The sequence below is a fragment of the Parasteatoda tepidariorum genome, chromosome 3, assembly GCF_043381705.1.
Source record: "Parasteatoda tepidariorum isolate YZ-2023 chromosome 3, CAS_Ptep_4.0, whole genome shotgun sequence".
Lineage (NCBI taxonomy): Eukaryota > Metazoa > Arthropoda > Arachnida > Araneae > Theridiidae > Parasteatoda > Parasteatoda tepidariorum.
Window position 1 is genome coordinate 100,433,072 of NC_092206.1, and position 19,601 is coordinate 100,452,672.

Here is a 19,601-nt window from a genome sequence, read left to right on the forward strand (position 1 = left end):
TCTTCTGTGCACCCTACATATCAACTTTTTCAGGAATGAATGATTCTTTTAAGTATGTCAGGCGATTTCATTCTTATTAGGGTCGTAAGAAAAGATTCATAAAATTATTTAATAGTCTTAAAGACTTGATGTATAAAAAATCACGTTAAACTCTTCAGAAATTAGGGAGAAACATTTTGGGTAACCAAAATTATTTAGCAAAATCAAGGGTTAATGAGAAATGTATTAACCTAAAAGAGGTAATTTCTATTAGTGAAAAAAAAATCCAGCCAATTTGACCTAAAATCTCTAAAAAAATTCTATGGGAAAAAAATTTATAAAATAAGGTTTCTAGGTGTACAAAATTTAAAACATGAAACTATTTTCAAGTGTAATTGGTTTTGATTAAAATAAAAATCATTTACAGGAAATATTTTTAAAAAAGTTATAATTGACATGAATAAATAGCATTAAAATTAAGATCAATACTCAATCTGACTGCAATTTATGAAAAACAATTATTAAAACTAAACTCAGCAGCGTGACAGCCCATAAAGGGCCAAGGCCTATTGTGCCCATCTCAGTTTTTGTGACTCTGTGCTCTGGGGTACAAGAGCAGATGTTATGGTTGGGTGGTCAGCCGAATACGGAACCCCAGAGTTTAGTGCCAAAGCATGCTTGGCATTTTATTGACCCACTGAAAGGATGAACGGCTGAGTTCACCTTGCCTGACCTGATGATCGAACCAAGGACCTGTGGTACCAGCCATCGGGCGTCAAAAATATGTAAAAGACATAATACAATTGAATCAATAGGTTATTCCATACCAGGAGAAATAAAATAATGGAGATTTTACTAGCAACATTTTTTAGGCTACGAATAAAGTTTTGATTTATCATACATAGTCATGTAAGTCAAAAAGAGAAATTCAAAATTAGAAATAATATGAGCCCTTACATTTAGTGAGGTAAAAAATATGTATATAATTCTTAATCTAAAGAAGATTTTTTTTAAACCATTATTTATAATTACTTAATCAATTTCTGAACAGCTTGCACAATTTTGAGTTTACAACTACTAATGTTCAACTCCGTAACATTGTATCCAATCCAGAAGACAAAGGAACTCCTGGATTAAGTAGTGGGAGAAATTTGTCTTCGTGGAGGACTTTTTGATGGAACTAATCAACATTTGCGTTACATGGAGAGGAGAACCACGAAAATCTCCAAAGGTCAGCCTGACAGCAAGGGGACTCTAACCCGAGATCTGTCTCTCACTGAAGATATTTTACGTTAGCACTGCGCTCGGTGCAAGCCGGATGCGGAATTCGTATCGATAGAATTCAAACCCTGTACACCTCGTTGGAAGGCGAATGCTCTATCTCCTGAGCCATCATGGCTCAACCTAAATTATTAACACTCAACATACTGCAGTACTGGCAATAGCACCACCTGTGAATATTTTATCACCCCCCCAAAAAAAATTTTTAAATTTCTTCAAGAAATAAGGAGAGTTTTGGAAATATACGGTAAACAGTTGATAGTCGTAAATTACATGAGTCTTTATTAAAAAACAGGAGACTAGGCAGGTATGTTATGCCTATATGAAATCCATTGTGGATTAATAGTGATCACTAATACGAAATCTCATTTTAAAATTAAATAATTATTTGCCACATCTTTTTAAAATAATGGATGATTGTTTGTAGAAGTAATATAAAATTAAACACATTACAAGATATTGAATACATTGCAAAAAAAAAAATTTTTAAGATACAAGTGTATCAAAGGGTAGTTTACCTGATGCAATGGGATGTCAAAAATGTGACTTTTTGAACTAGCACTAAGAAAACTATGTAAATCCAAATAATAAAAAGAAATCAAATTTTCATTTAAAACAACATATATATTAAAATGTAAAATAAACTTACTCCATCTACAAGTGTATTCTCTAAATGCTTGTGTGGTTCTTTACGCTTAGGAAACCAAAGACCATCCACTTTAAAAACTGAATTATCTCTATCAATAAAATAGACTTTATTTTCTCCATCAATGAGCATCATGTATCTAAATTCGAAGGAATACAAAATTATATGCATTTAAATTTATCACAAATAAGAAAGTGTCACAATTAAGATTCAATGGATACCAGTGGTTAAGATCCTCCATAACATAACTTGGTGAAAAGTTTTATAAAAATGAGTTGAGTATATTATCATTCTTGAAAATATTTTATAAAAATAATTTTTTTTCTAAAAGGGAAAGAGATATTTCTCCTGTCCACAGTTTACAACTATACCCTGCTCCAAAAATGGGCGGTAAATGCTCTACTAAATCACAGTTTCTAACTGAAATAATTTTTAATCCATTGATACAATGTGATAAGACAAAAAAATTCCAATGAGATTTTTTTTTTTTTTGAGAATTAATTTTTTTTAATATTCTTTAAAATGTAAAATTAAGATTAAAAAAAAAAAAGATTTTAGTGCAAAATAATTACTTGCAAATACATTTTCACTAAAAATTGTAAAAGTGAAAATAAGTTTTATTTCCTAAAGCATGTTATTTATAAAAAGATGCCTGCGGAAAATAAAATTTTGTTGAATACAAATCTAATAAAAATTAAAAAAAATATTTACTTAATATACTACTTAAGGACATTTTCCTTAACATCTAATCGTCTGATGGTAAAAAATTAATTCTACAGAACAAAAGGATTAAGTTTTTAATAAATAAAATATGACCAAAAAATTTTTTTTCTTCTTTTTTTTTAATTCACTATCTTACACAGAAACAAAACTTCTTATGATTCAAACTTACAATTAAAAGAGGAATTAGATAAAAACAGTTCATACTTTTTATTAACATTAACTTCTTTAATAAAAATTAATGCCTTTAATCAGAAGTTTTTATTTTTGATAAATAAATCAAAGTTCACTACAGTTTAATCAGTGTGTACAGTGACTTGAATGTTTATGGATGGAAAAAAAAAATTATAAATTTATAAAAACTTTTACAAAAAAGTCAGAATCTAAATGTTATTTTGCTTATCAGAAATGTTGGTTACATAATTTATAAATATGTTTAAATATAATAAACAGTTGGACCCATATGCTTTTAAGACTAAGCTTACAAAATTGTAAGGGTTAGATATTAACTCATCATCATCTAGTTAGCCAGACAGCCACAATGTGGGCCAATGCCTTCCTCTGAAAATTTCTCCATAATGACTTCTGATTCATCTTTGATCTCCAATTCTTTTCAGTCATTGTAAAAAAATCAGACTCCACCGAATTAGCCCATCTCGACCACGACCTTCCCCGCTTTTTTGTTCCAGTGGGTCCAAAAAGTAATATCCTTTTACCAATTTAAGATAAAAAATATCAAGCTGATTCATGTCTGGTGAGTCATATGAACGATTAAAACAATTATCCCTTCTTCACCTCACTTTATCAAATGAATTCACCCATATTCCCAGAAATCAACATCACAAGCGTCCTCCTCACGAAATTCAAACTCAGCTTACGACAAAAGCATGATTTACCAGAACTGCTGAAATCTGTAGCCACTTAAATGATTGCTGCAAACAATGATTCAGAAAACGTTTACAGATAGAATTTCTGTTTGAGGACGGGTCATCAGGCAGTGGTGACATTATAATAGAACTGAAGAAATCAGGAAAAAAAAAAGTACTAAAATATCTCCCGATAACTAACCCCTCCAAAGTAATTTTTTGCATTGCTTCTCAAGCAACAATCTCAGTCAGTAAAAATTTTTTTGTCAATTATGATACACTTCTCATAAACATAGATTGCCATAATATGAATTTTCATAAGGAATCATATCTAGTTTTTTAGTGTATCCCTCCACACGTTCGAGTATCAGAAAATAAGAGGATGGGGCCTTGGAGTCAAAGACCTATCTGGAAATAAAGAGAGCATAACACTTCAGGGTGGCCACTCAAATCAGATTTCAAATTTCCCTGATTTTTCCAAGTTTTCCAGGTAAAAATCTTAAAATTTCCAGGTTTGTGTTTTTTCCTTTTTTCTTATAAAGTGTAGGATGTGTACAAGAAAAGTGTCTGTATTATAAAATATCCTATTCAAAATGTCATTTTTTTAAACATATCTTGAAAAAAAAAATTTTTTTTTGTACAAGATATTTTTTTATTATTTTTTAATGTTCTGGTACAACATTAATTTTTAAAAAATTAAGACGTGGAGAAAATAATATGTTTAGCTTGCAGAATATATTGTTTTTATTGAATAATTTTAAATGTTTTTATTGAATTTAATGTGTTATTTTAAGTAGTATTTGCTCAAAGTGTACCTACAAAATGACAAAATCAGAATAACCAATAAAACCTTGGATAAGTATTGTTTAATATATTTTCATTAAGGAAAAGTTTCAGGTGATTATATATCAATAATTTGTAATAATTNAAATTACCACCAAAGCATCGGAACAAACTTGAGCCATAAATGGATTCAGCCCAAGTACAGAATTTAAAAACAGAAGCAAATTTCCTAATCCCTTTTTCTACCTCCACCAGAATCCTTCCTAAATCGCACAGTCCCATAGCGGTCAAAGGTTTCTACATTCGTTTAGTAACCGTGGCAGAATTTTATGTGGCATTCTAGTTTAACAGAGCTGTAATGGAGCAAATTTTGATGCAAGCAAAGTATCACTAAGTTGATGATATTTCAACTGTTTGGAGATACATTTCCATTTAAAAAAAGGTGGGTATAATGGATGAAATAATTTAAATTAAGAAAATTAGTAAATAATTTAAATTGGTGAAATTAAAAAAAATGATCAAAGAAAAAATTTCCAGCTTTTCTTTAAAATTCCCTGATTTTTCCAGGTTTTTATCCAAATTTCCCTGATATTTCCAGGTTTTTTCCAGTATAAAAAAAATTCCCTGATAATTCCAGGTTTTCAAGGTTTTCCAGGTGGGTGGCCACCCTGCACTTCTCCCTGGAAATGATCAAATTTCCATTTTGACAAAACATCATACATCATCATCTTGGATGATTTTTTTAAGAATTTGGGACTATTTTGAAAAAAGACCAAAATGTTAATTTCCAAGATCTTAGTAAATTTTAAGTTAACAACAAGAAACATTTATACACTTTTACAATATTTAACATATTTTTCACTTTGATATATATTTAAAATAAGATTTTTCCCGGAAACTCTAAAAATATTTTCTTTTCTCTAAAAATATTTGCTAATAGTGGGCTCGATAACTGTATTAATCATCTGATTTATCTAAACACTCACGATTATTGTATTGAGCATTGCACATAGGTTTTTTTTTAATTTTTTATATTCATTTTTATAAATTTTTTTTATATACCAATATTAGCCAATACTTTAAAATTGTACCGAGTGTTAAAATGCAAGCAAATCAGGAAAAGAAAAATAGCTCATAAAGTTGTTTCATCTAACATATTTTAATAGGCGGTAAATGCTCTACTAAATCACAGTTTCTAACTNTCAAGGTGGGCCCACCCAATAAAACCCGGGCGGGTTTTTTCAAAGTGGGCCCACTTGGCAAACCCTGTCTAAGAGTCTTATAGTTTGACTTTCTCTTTTTGAATAAAAATTTTAAATAGCTAAATATAAAGCGCACTTTCAAAAAAAGGTATCATGACAGTCATCTAACATATTTTGATTATGTATTGCAGCAATTTTTTCACCCTTATGTAAGAGGTTAATTGTTCGACTTTTTCTTTTTATGGATAAAACTTTTCTTTTCGACAAAACATTTAAACAGCTGAATATAAAGCTCACTTTCAAAAAAAGATATGAATGTTAAATGAACTTCCTTTATTATTTTTTTATTTACATATGACTCTAAAACCAAAAATGCCTCTGCAAACGCTTAGATACTTCAATGATGATACACAAACCCCATAAAAATTTCTTTCCTAATCTTCTGGAAACATGACAATGGACAATGTGCAGACCAACTGGTCTATCGTTTTTCTTTTTTTTTTTGGAGGTGGTAGCTGAAAAACATTTCAACTAGTATTTCTGAATGACACTGAAACATATTACGAAATAGTTATGTATAAAAAACCTTAGACAATTTCTGACTACTTATAATGTACTCTGCTATTTTTTTTCTGCTCATTTCTGACACTATTCACTGCTTCCAAAATTATTTTGCTCATTAAATCCAAGATAAAGTGAAAAATAGTTCCCTAAAATGGCATAATCGAAGACATTTATAGCTCTGTATCAAACAAAATATCCCATTTCACTGGTTAAATGCAGACAGTCATAAAATTGAGTTATAGTGTATAACTAAGCATATTAGAGTTCAAGAATCTGATAGAGGTAAACTTCAATTTTAGAGATGCAGAAGTATTAAATCTTTTTATACCTATTGCCATCTGCTTTCCAGCTAACTTTGTATGGCTTCAGTGTAAGAAACTTTATATTATTAACATCCATTGATACAGGCTGCAATCCAGGAAATCCAGATCTAAAATCAAATTACACATTAACACAGCAAAAAAAGTAAGCTAAAAAATATGTATGGTTTTTTTCAATTCAAATGACATTAATTATGAACATTGAAGTACATGGAGAGAAAAAACTTCTTCTAAAATGATTATTTTATTGAAAATAAAAAAATACAGTATTGCTCTAAAATAAAAAGAGGCATTTGGAATTTTTTTGCTAAAAAACTACTAGATTAGAAAGGACAAAATTTTGCTAAAGATGAGATTGTCAAGCTTATAATAATATACAATTTAAAAAAAATTAAGTTCACCCATAAAATAAAGGTAAAAAATTTATTTCAGAGTAATTTGAATGTTTTCAAAAAGATGCTGATTTTTTTAATATCATATTTGTACAAGTTCACATGAATATTTTTTATTACAGAAAATTGTTTCCTTTTCTTAATTTTTTTTCAAAAACAAAACTTTGAATGCATATTTTATTTAAATTCCAGAGATTTTTTACCCTAATTGTAAAAGAAATTTCTGCTAAATTACTTTTTACAAACCAGCCCAGTATTCCACAATAATTATATTGCCAAAAAAATGATTAATGTTTAGTTAAAAAAATGAGTTATTTTAATAAAAAGTTTCAGAAAAATGTACAAATGTTTCGTTTCAAATTAAAAGGGAATCAGTTGCAAGTTTTTAACATACATAATTGAACATCATTCAATACGGAAAATTTAAACATCTTGATTTGTTCAAAGGACGATGCATTGTATACTCCAGAAAAATTTTTAATAATTTCTTAATGGTTTCAAATGTGAATGATCTCACAAATAATCTGTTAATTTTTACTCTTTGTGAGAGAACGATTTTCTGTGTCTTGGAATTAACAAGAGATATCTACTTTAAACTATGACTTGATATAGAAAGATTCATATGATGCATTCTATATAACAAACCCAGATTTGTAAATAACATGATAAATCAATTACTGAAAATTTTGCCCATAAATGATATATTGTTGATCAATGAAGTATTAACAGGGTGCAGACAGGTATTAACTAAATAAAATACCATCTTAATCTTTGCATTTTTTAAGCGTTTTCTTGCTTCTTATTCTGTTGTAGCACCACCCGTTCAGAAACTTTTGAACCATTTTTTTACTAAAATCTTGATCCCACTATCTTACTATTTGAAATTTCGTTTGAATTCTTTCAATAGAACCAATCAGCTCAATATAATATTCTTCATTGGCAGGTAATTTAGCTTCATTTTAACTACCTATTAATGATTGAATAAATAAAATTTATTTTATCTATTTAAATTATATAAACAAGATGTATGACTTACAAACAAACTTGAAACAAAGTGAAAAATCCTGAGACTTTTATGTGCAAAAAGTTGATATCAATATATTGATTTACATAACCTACATGATTATTATTATTTATTAAACTAAGATTTATGATTAAATTACCTGCCAATGAAGAATATTACACTTTTATAGTAACTAATTTTTTATGCAAGAGATTAGTTCATACAAAAATCATGATTTTAGATTTTAAAATCACACGAATATGAATCACGAAATTTTAAAATTTAAAAATGCAAATCGCAATGTCGGATTTTTAAATTGCACGAATACAAATCGGAATGTTCAAATTTTGAATCACATATAAATACAAAAATATATGTTTGATGCTACAAATGTGTGAATACGACTTGCAATATTGGACTTTAAAAATGCATGAATATGCATTAAAACTAGAGAATACAAATCACAATATTGGATTTTTAAACCACGTGAATATGTTTGATTTTAAAATTGCTTGAATATGAATTGCAACATAAACAGATTTCTGCACAGTTTCAAATATCTGCCAAATCAAAAGAATCGAAATGGAATAAGAATAACATGCATGCAAATGTCTCATCAAAGGAATTAAGCAAAAGTTTCAAAATTTAAACAATATCGCAAAAAATTTAGCCGAATTATAAGGCTTTGATTCGCGGAATTTCGTAAAATTGGTGGAAAAATCACATTTCTCACTCCCAGTTTTTAGACCCGGAAAGATGATAGGAAAAGTCCAGAATACACCCCTGACTTACATACCATAAACACTATATCAGCAGTTAATAAATGTTGAAAGATTTGTTTATGACTCGTTAATGAATGAGAATATCTGATTTGGTTACGTCACTTAATAGGCAAGTATGATTCCTTAACTTCTCCAAGATTTGCTTATGACAGTCAAAGAATTGTTAATGAATGAGAATTTGTGTGCCAGTCAATAGGCAAGTTAACATCTCCAGGCAGTTCCAACTTAATCACATAATGTTTTGACCCATCCATGAATTATCAGAAAAGGCAAAATAATTACTTTTGCCATCCGCACATATCTTGGCATTTGGCTTGAATGACACTTATTTCATAGGAATCAGTGACAGGGGAGACACCAGGCACACCTTCCATGAATACAGGATTCTAAAACAATAGAACAGCAAAGTAAGTAAAAACTAATTCATTTAAGAAAAGACCACCTGTCTATCTCAAGTATTACAATTAAAATATTTCTTTTAAATTTTTCTTCAAAATGTTTTTGATTATAAGTGTTTTATTCAACAGAAAAAAAGGTGGGAAGTAAACATGTGTTCAGAGAATTAATAATGTCCTACTTCCAACTGACTAAAAAATCAATTTCAGTGATGTTAAAAAAATCTTTCAACAGAAATTAGACAAAAACAAAAATATTTTTTAAAAAAAATCTAAAGACAGACTAAGGTATAAAACTTAACTACTTTTCAAGAAATGCTGGTTTCAGAATTGTATAGCTTTGGCATAAACAATAATTTAAACTTCTAAAATACCACACTACAGTTTTGATAGGTCTTTGTATTTCTTGTTTATAAAAATGATACCAAGTAGAAAAAATAAAAACCATAAATTAATTTGAGAAAAATATCAAATATAAAAGCATTTGATTGAATTCAGTAGTGAGGGAAAAGGCTACTTAAATGAACACATTTCTATTCCTTTGTTTCTACTTAAAATTGCAAAAAAGCTTTACATTTAACTTAAGATTTTAATATTCTCATACAAATAAAGTTGGGAGGACGAACTGCAACAATTGTAGATTGTTAATATTTAGATGGCTTATATATACGGTTGTCTATAAAAATTCAAAATTTAAAGGGAGGACCTTATTTTAGGAGCTAGCATGTCACAGAATGGAAGGAAGCATAACAGCTCTTTGCTTTTTTGTTAAATTTAACTAAAATATGGAGCAACCAGTGACAATATATTTGTGACAAGTGGTCGGGATTAATATACATATATATGTAGACACACATTCATACACAAATTGACAAGTTTAAATAAAAGTACTTTTATACTTATGTTCTAGTTTTTAGTGGCAGTTTTACACTTGTTAATTATAAGCTACATACTTTTGCTATTATTATGTAGTTTTTATAAAAAAAATTAAAATAGTTTATGTATAGCATATTAGCAAGGAAAGAACGAAACTAATATTGTAACAATAAAAAAAAATCATTTTTTTCTACTACAATTTTTTGAAATTATTACACATTAAACTTACTTTCCCGTTGAAATTGTTTTCATCTACATCCTAAGATAATTAAAAATTCCAATAAAAAGCAGCATGTAAAATAATGCGTTAAGTTTCTTATTAGTTAATGTATTTCATAAAATAAAATTTATCTAAATGTAAAATTAATGTTAGTAAAAATTATTTCAACATTTAACAATTAAAATAATATTGTCGAATTAATAAAATTAATATTATTTTTATCTGAGAATTAAAATAAAAGTATTTTATTAAACAATTCAACAAAATTATTCAGTTACTAGCTTTGTACCACTCACAAACTAATTGATTTGTGGCACTTCAATGCATTTAGAATTTTGTTAATATGACATTTTAATAACTAATAAAAAATAAAATAAAATAACAAATACAGCTCTACTGGATTATTAACTTCAACTAATAACATTGAACAAATTTCTATGAATTCTGGCAAACCCTGAATTAATACAAAAGTCAAAAACAATAAATCTTACAGAATGCAGAGCAATATAAGAATCTCATATAAATAAGTTAAAATATTTAAATATCTTTTTTCAAAAAGATATAGACAAAATGTATAAATATATTAATCAAATTATTTTTAAAGTAATTTATAAATCAAAAAAAAAAAGTTTTTTTGTTGTAAAGTTTAAATTTAATTTACACAACAAAATAAGTATTGAGGATTGTAGAAATTTCTTTCATAACATTGCAACTATAATTCATAAATTTCACAAATCTATATAAATCCATGCTGGTAAATCTAAAATCTTAATAGAATTAAAATTTTTTAATACAATCACAATCTAGTCTTGACATATTTATCTATCTATTTGGTTTCAAAAATATCTAAATGACAGGGAAAAAAATTGTTTTTCAGAATTAAAAAGGTTAACAGAATAAAAAAAAAAGTATACAAAAGAAAAAATATAAAAAGACAGAAAAAAATTATTTTTAAAAAAATTAATTTTCAGATGCACCAAAGTTTCTAATAAATTAGTTGTGATTTTAGCATGTAGTGTGTTTACATATTTTCAAAACAATAATTCATCCAAAATAGACCTAAGTGTTGCCAAATTAAATACAGAAATGCCTTAGTGCCATGTAAGACATATGTCCCCCTAGGTATGGGCAGGGTATCTACTACATTTTAGATTTTCAAATTCATGACGAATTCCAAGAATTTTTCATTACTTAACGAAGTTACAATTTTTTCTGACAAAAACACAACAATAAATTTAAAAAAGCATTATAACATTAATTGAAATGATATGTAAAACCAAAACTGTTATACTCTGCATCTTCATATTTATAGAATTTAAATTTAAAAAACAGAGTAAAGATAGAGTTGAAGCAATAAAATAGCTGAAAAAAATACAAAAGCAAATAATTTTTCTTCTTTTTTTTCCTGCAAAATTATATTCTAAAGATACTTTTTTTGTTCATCAGAAAGGAAAGAAACATTCCTAATTTTTCTGCTCTCATTTTGAAATAAAAAAAATTCGCCAATGACTGGCTTACATCAGCTAGAATGATAAAAAAAAATAATAAATAATTGAAAAAATAAATAATTATAAAAATTCTGAAATCACAGAAGTTTAAAAGATAATTTGCTCTAGAAATAATGTTTTTTCTTTCATTCGTAGAAAGAACAGCATAATTTTTAAAGAACATGATAAAAAATTTTTATATTTTAATAAAATTTTGTTACAAATTCAGATATTCGGAACCCCATGAAATTTGGGGAGGGGGAATTCCATTTTAAAAATGAGATTTTTCGTTGACCTAAATCCATGACTTTCCATGATTTTTTTAAAACGAATAGTTTAAATCATGACATTTCATCACAAATTTTGTTCAATACCGAAATTCATGGCTTTCATGACTTTTCAGGTGCGCAGATACCCTGCATGGGTTTTCGCCCCTCATGAACTGTAAAATTTCCAGATGGCTCACAAGTTGATGAGCAAAAGATCAAAATGAACCCTTTAATTTACCTTTCGATGAAACTCTTTTCTCCTTTTAGCAGGCCTCGTATCATTGTTATCATCTTCAGTGACAAGGCTGCCATCATCTTCGATATTATCTTCCTCTATAATGAATCATTTGTTTTTAATACATTTGTTATAAGAATAACTATGTTACAGTCTCAATGAGCATTCCTTACCATTGCACCATTCTGGAAGAGGAGGGGCACTTATCACAGAACTTACATCATCATATCTTCTGTACAATTCCTTTAAATAGTCAGCTTTGTAAATGCCTGGAGTGCGAGCCTAGTAGGTGGTTAAGCAAAAGATAATTAACTGTTTTCAATAATTATATAAATTCAATATTTCAGACCTATCACAGTAGTTTCGTGAAAAAAGCCGAACTTTGCATGGTAACATAAGATTTCAGAATGTGTTTTCAAAATTACAAATTAAACAATATTAACTGCAAAACAAATGATAAAATTATTATTTAAAAGAATCATTAAATCGAAAACTGTCCCAAAATATATTTAATAAATAGTTTATTAAAATGTATAAAATCTATAAATCTGAAAATAATTTTAACAATTGAATACAACTCAAAATAATATATCTTGTGAACTTACTACAAACAAAAGTAAATAAAATAAAAATAAGATTTAATATTTATCAATATTTTGGGCGATATTTAATTTTAATATTAATAGAATATAAATCAGGGGTGATTGCGAGCCCAAGTCAAAATTCCGGAAAAGTTCTTGAGTTAAAAAAACAACAAAAAAAACAGTTTAAATTGAAAAATTAGAAAAAAATTTAAACAAGGTTTTTTTCCTTTTTCTCAATATTTCTTAGTTTACTTAAAATATATTTAAAATTTTACACATGCCTATACCATTTACACATGCTTATGATGACCTGGAGAAGTAATTAAAATTTACAAATATGTCTTTCATTTTTGAGTTTATGATTATAACAACTATTTACTGATAAAAAATGAATATTAATCATGAATATAAGCTTATAAAGTATCTCTCTGGCTCTCCTTTATAAACAAATAAAATAAACTGTGTTTTTAAGTTCCACCTTTGAAAATTTGATTTCCGGAAACTTCTGTAATCAATGATTTTTTTAAACATCTGGGTCTTTGATTTCCGGAAACTTCCGGATCACTGTTAGCAAAAAATATGTATTTTTTCCGGAGCACAATCAGCCCTGATAAATAGAATTCACACAATTCATTGCATTTTTTAAAATTATATTAATACATTCTTAAGTATATAATTAAATGGATTAAATATTGCAACTCAAATAATATCCATGAAACTTATCACAGAAGTTTCATGGAAAGACAATTTTCAATAAAATCACATGAGTTTAAGAATATGGTGTCAACTGCAATATGATGTAACAGAAAACAAAGTTCTAAAAAAAATCAAGATATTTTCTGAGGCTTTCAACAAATCTATGGCTGGAACCAAAATTAGTAATATTACCATAAATCTATTGCAACAAAACAAAAATTTTAAATAATATTTCATATTTTAAAGATTTCCTTAAAGGGCAGCATAGTTTACAAGCTTTATTCTATCACAGAATATTTTAAAACTGCAATAAATTGATTTAGAGAAGCAAAATATAATTTTAAAATACTTTAATTGTTATTAAAAATTGCAGTAAATATAAAATGTAAAACTTATTATTTACTATTATTATTATTTTACAACAATAACTACAATAAATGTCTGTGATGCCACAATTGGTATTACATATTTCTTTCCTTTTAAAATATATTTTTAAACTTATTTTTCTAATCATATTAATCAAATTATATTTAAATTAAATCAATAAGTTAATCTTTGTAAAAGCGAGCATAAAATATTTTATTCTTTTCTTATCGATCAAGGTAATGGCTAACTTTTTACTCACTAATGTAGAGTCATTAATTCACTGTCTCGACCAAATCGAAAACGAAAATCTATTTATAACTCTTTATTCTTAAATTTCTTACCACAAATATGTTTCTGTTACATGGTTATAATAATTCTCACAGTTTTGTTGGCAATTCGCGATCGCCAAGGTATTTTTCAAACCTAACATTGATTATGGGGGGGAGAGTGACTACATTTTTGGCTATGTTATTTTTCGATAAATCACCAATTTTGGATTCTCATGATTTTACGGTCTGTTGGGAACAATTCAATTACTTTTTAATTTGGCTTTTGAATAGGCAGGTCAAGGGGGATTTGTCTCCCATGGCCTGTCCTTATTAATATTATTATGCAAAATTTATTTAACTGGAAGTCTTATTGATAAAATATAATTTGTATCTCAAGCACTACAAATATTAAATAAAAGTTTTATTTTATTGTGATCCGGTTTTCATCTTCAACTGTTATTTTCATTATCCTATTCTTATCACAATCTTCAATTGGTCAATTATATCTTACAACTACCAACCACACCGAATTCCGTCTGCACAATGGCATGCACATTTTCTAAGACTTTTTTAACTATAAATACATTCACAGATTATTGATAACATGAAAATGAATCTAGCATTATTTCAAAAACGTTTTCGTAATCTTTCTCCGAAACATGACAATGCAAAACAAAATACAAAGGAAAGTCTTATACCCTGAATTCTCTTGACTTTGCAGAAAATAGATAAAGAGCAGAAAATAGGTTTTTCCGGATAATAGGTCTTTAAGGTAAACTAATATCAAAACATCCTTATTCAATAAAAAATAACAAATATACGATAATTAACGTCAATTCCAATCAACAAGGTTTCTGGTGTTGAATTATTTTTGTAGTTTTTGTTACAGATTTCCAAATGTCTTTTTTTTTAAAATCTCGATATTTTAATATGCCATTGTAACATTCATTCATAATTAATTAATTCATTCATAAATTTCATCAAACATTTCAGTTAATAATCATTTCTCAACTCACTCGGTTCGCGGCAATTCCACTCTGAAACCAAGTCGTTTTGCGGATCTTTTTTCGGTACTCATTAAAACAAAATTTCACTTGATTTTCAAAATCTCAATCTTTTAATACAGCATTATTTTGCTAGCCAAACTTCAAATCTCATGTTTTGCACTCAATCATTGATGATTCACCCGCAATCCCACGTAAATTTATGATCGCATTTTTATAAATTATTACTACTGATTTTCATAGTTTTTCAATGCTACATTATCATGCATGGGAAATTTCAGATCACATATTTGGAAAATTACTTTCTATGCACTCAATTTGTGACTATCTCATTGTCCCCATGGTTTTGTCGATTGCATTTGCATCAGCTTGGGATTTCCACGTAGCTTTAAAATTTCAATTTCATTTTTAATCTAATATTATTACATTCCACGAATTCCAAACAGAACTTTTGAATAAACACTTAATGACCTGCTTTAGTCGTGACGGTTTTATCTGAAATCTGCAATTTCTTCGAAATGTGAATTTCTTGTGCACTTTGCAGTTAAAGTGCGTGATTCTTGCCGGTAATGATACTTTTATGAGAGATGTGAGAAAAAAGTAAGCACTTGTGAAGTAAAAGTAAGCATTTTTTCGCACTGTAGTGAAATACCGAATTTCATTTCCGTGATAGCCAATTTCTTTTCATATTGTAGCGGAAATCGGATTAAAATAGAAAAGTCTGAAAATCGTAAAGAAGCAGAAAAGAGTAGGATTCCCATTCCTGCATGTTTTTCTAACAAATTACAAGTGTAAAAAAAAATTTATTTATTTATTTTTCTATTTTGAAAAGGGAAAAGAGTTTTATTTATTTTTAATGCTACAAAAATGTCCGGAAAAGATATCCTTCCAGTAAACAGATGTACTAATATGGGACTTTATACTGCAATTCATGATTGCTGCAAGCAGAAATATATTCTCAGTTTCGCATAAATAGAAGGATTTTAGTGAAAATTGTTTTCTGAGTTCACGCTCTGGCAATTAAGGTTTTTACTGAAAGTTATAAGCCCAATTTTCATGCAAAAATCTTCAAATAGAGATAACAAATATTTTTAAAAAAATACTCACTTGACTGAAAGCAATAACTGCAGCATCAATACTGAAATGCAACAAACATTATTTTAATTTCAAAAAAATTAAAAAAATTAAATGATAACAAGAATATTCCATTTATGAAATGATAAAATTCATAGTTTAATACAAAATCAAAACAAATTAAACGAGAGAGCATTTCCTAAATTGGAGCGGTCAACTTTATACTGTAAATATTCCATAGAACAAAAAACCAGTATCTTACAAGATATCTTCGTATTCTACGGGAGCGATGTTAAGCAATTACTGAACAACAAATGCTAGCAATAGGTTGACCAATTTATATTATGTAATAGCATAGCAAACATATTTCATGAAAATATAAATCTGTTTACGTCTTAACTATAAGAATGTAAGTCACTATTTTTTAACTCTGTGATTTTCAATTCAAGAATGAAGAATTTATAATTTATTCTAAGCTACATAACTTAGTTTTTTTTCTCCAATGATTACAGCCAGAAGAAAGTTTTTGATATTGCTAAAATATTATTACAACACAATTTATTTAAAAATATAATATAGAAAATATATTACCCCCATGATAGATTTTCAATTAAGTACGATATAATAAGGAATCCGCTGCGATTAAAACCATGAGTGCAATGGACACCTAACAAAGAAAATGAAAACATTCAAGATGTTTCTTAAGCAACATTTAAGAAAGAAATAAAACGCATTATTCATTAGTACTTGCCTATAATGTCTAAGGGATTATTTGCAATGAACCTCTGACATATTTGAATGAATGTTTTAGTCTGTTCTACTGATGGACATTCCCCATGCCTGCAAAACAAAAACTATACTACTTTCTATGCACAGTGTTTATACAGAATAAAAAATAAATTTTAAATAGAATAATAACAAAAACTTATTATATACAAAAGCAACAAAATTTAAAATAAGTCCTTCTCTGAGTATAGAATTGGGCAATTGTTTTGTAAGCTTTTTCTTTTCTCTTCCTGATTAATAGAAAAAGAATGGATAATTGGTTCAATATGTATAATAGATTTGATAATGGATTCAGTGAGAGTAATGTTTATGGTGAAATGTAATTTCTTACTAATTAATAAACATAAATTGGTAATAAAAAAACAAAAATACTCTAAATTGAAAAGACAGGTAACTAAAAATATTAAAATTCTTATCATAAGTAATCGATTCATATGACACTTTACTAACAAATTTTGTTTCTAATCATAATAAAAATTAAATAGTAAATTAAAATGTCTTGTTTCTTTTTTTAATTTTATGTAAACTTGTGAAGATAACTTGCTTGGCAATAATATTTGTTAAGATTATTTACTTAAATAATGATCTGCATTCAAGAAGAAAAATGCGTAATTAATGTACAGAACATTAACATAACTATCAAATAGACTTTTATATAATTACAGCTGTATGTTATTGGCATATAATTATAGCTGTATATTATTTAACCTTGTTGCTATATGCTAGCTCAAGGTAGCCAGACTACAATTTTTGTTTGCTACTATTTTTATGAAAAATATGAACAATTTTTAATATCATAACAAATGTAGCATGAATAACTTTCTTGTGAATTGAAATTTTTGAAAGAACTGAAACATATTTATTACAAAAAATTATAATATTTGTGTAAAATAAGCTTGCCATAAGGTTTTAAAGACTTCTGTTACAAATTTCTGCCTGATTAAAAGAGGGGCGTTGTAATCACTCACAAAAATTCTGTAATCACTACTTGGGTGGCAGACAATGGGAAGGAATGGATGACTTATTGGGAAGCCCTAAAAATACTGTACCAACATATTGTTTATCTATTATTAAATTTGTTTGTTACCTCTTTAGTCAATACCTTCATTCACCATTAAATCAACAACTTCACTCTCCTCCTTTTAATATAAGAAATGCCTCTTTTACACTTTATGTTTGTCTATCTTTGAGAAGTTGCCTCTTGAAGAAAAATGTGGATGGCAATTTGATTGAAAACACATTTTACAAGACAAAATGGACCCTTTTCATGGGTACAAAATGAATTTTTATGTAAACAATTTTTGGAATGTGTAACAATGAGTTAAGATTGAACTCTTGTTTCCTTTAAAAACTGAGATGATTTAAAAACTGCTCAACGGAAGAGCCCGTTAGATAACAAACCATTCAATCATAAGTTAACAAATCATTTACATTAATTAAAGGAAGATAACTTACCCACGGCATTGAAGTTTTACATATTTTATATCATGACCTTCCACTTCATTTTTGTCATAAAATCTAGTAGTATTTGTCAAGTCAATCCATAAGCCCAGTTTTACCTATTTATTTTAAAAAAGAAATGTTTTTAGATTATTTATAGCAAAATGTTAAGTAAGTTAAAAGATGATAATTATAGAACTCTAGTTAATAGCTTATAAACCATTGGCAAAATTCAGTTAAAATTGGTATAAGGAAAAACTTAATTAAAAGAAACTATGCTTAGTTAAAATAAGTGTAGGACATATTGAATTTCTTATTTAAGCTAGCCCACAAATATTTCGGTTTATTTTTCAAGAAAAATGTCGAAATACAGCACTTATCTAGAATTTCGATTTAAAAAAATTTTTTGAAGGTAATTTTCAAATTTTTAGTTACTTAAAATTTTTGAGAATTCGCGAAAAATATAGACAATCGACGTTTTAGAAGTTTTAATCATCAATTAAAATATATATATATTGATATTAAATTAAAAAAATGATCATTTAAATAAAAATTAACACACAATAAAAAATAAATTCACTTACTTTATGACTAGATACAGAAGCAATAAGTGTTGAAGGGTAGAAGACACACTCAGGAGGAATTTGGGAATCATACGATTCATCTAAAGGCGTCTTAAATGCTATGAACTTATCTGCAACGAACAAAATGTATGAAATCACCACTCTATACAAATAGGCTATTTTCAGATACTCACAACAAGAAAAAAAATTGGGTCAGAAATTTCTAATTTTTTTGTAATAAGATAAAGAAGAAGGTACAACACAAGAAAAATATTGCAGTCAAGCTTAATGTTTTGAAAAATACAAAATTTATCATAAGTTTTTATTAAAGTGAGGAAAGGACAAAATGATATGACAATAATAATCTGTTGTTAATATATAATTTTAATGAATATATTTAAGTATATAACAGACCTTCGCTGCTTTCAAATCGAACAACAAATGTATATTTTTTTAACTAGTTGTTAAAACCATCCCTCACAAAAGTGTCATTGTTCCACAGTGAGGAACTGATAATAATGAGGATTAATAATTTAACGTTATAAATTTAAATGAAGGAATGAGAGTGTCATTCATCCAATATGCTTATTCAGTTTCATTTTACGCATTGAAAAATTTCTCCCAATTTACTGAATTTCGTTTCGCACTTTTATCAGAACATGCTTTTAGAACATGTGTGTAGCATAGCTACCACTACAATTATTCAATTCTAATTCACTAACATATAAAGCATGTTAACTCGATACTATCTCGGGGTACGTTTTCACAGATGAAGGCTGACATCGTCAATAAGCATTTG

General features: G+C 27.6%; 1 protein-coding gene across 2 annotated transcripts in view; it reads right to left on the reverse strand.

Moving 5' to 3' along the window:
* LOC107442957 (mRNA capping enzyme) overlaps positions 1-19,601 on the reverse strand; it is a 42,089-nt gene that overhangs the window by 14,400 nt on the left and 8,088 nt on the right. The window contains exons 3-13 of one of the 2 annotated variants that reach the window (XM_071179047.1): positions 18,824-18,933; positions 18,255-18,358; positions 16,765-16,853; positions 16,605-16,680; positions 16,047-16,077; positions 12,194-12,302; positions 12,024-12,118; positions 10,039-10,068; positions 8,821-8,924; positions 6,370-6,471; positions 1,910-2,045 (exon numbers count right to left, since the gene is read on the reverse strand). In XM_071179047.1, coding sequence (XP_071035148.1) covers positions 1,910-2,045; positions 6,370-6,471; positions 8,821-8,924; positions 10,039-10,068; positions 12,024-12,118; positions 12,194-12,302; positions 16,047-16,077; positions 16,605-16,680; positions 16,765-16,853; positions 18,255-18,358; positions 18,824-18,933 — 986 coding nt within the window. The remainder of the gene's footprint in view (positions 1-1,909; positions 2,046-6,369; positions 6,472-8,820; positions 8,925-10,038; positions 10,069-12,023; positions 12,119-12,193; positions 12,303-16,046; positions 16,078-16,604; positions 16,681-16,764; positions 16,854-18,254; positions 18,359-18,823; positions 18,934-19,601) is intronic. The other variant, XM_016056664.3, reaches the window with a different exon arrangement.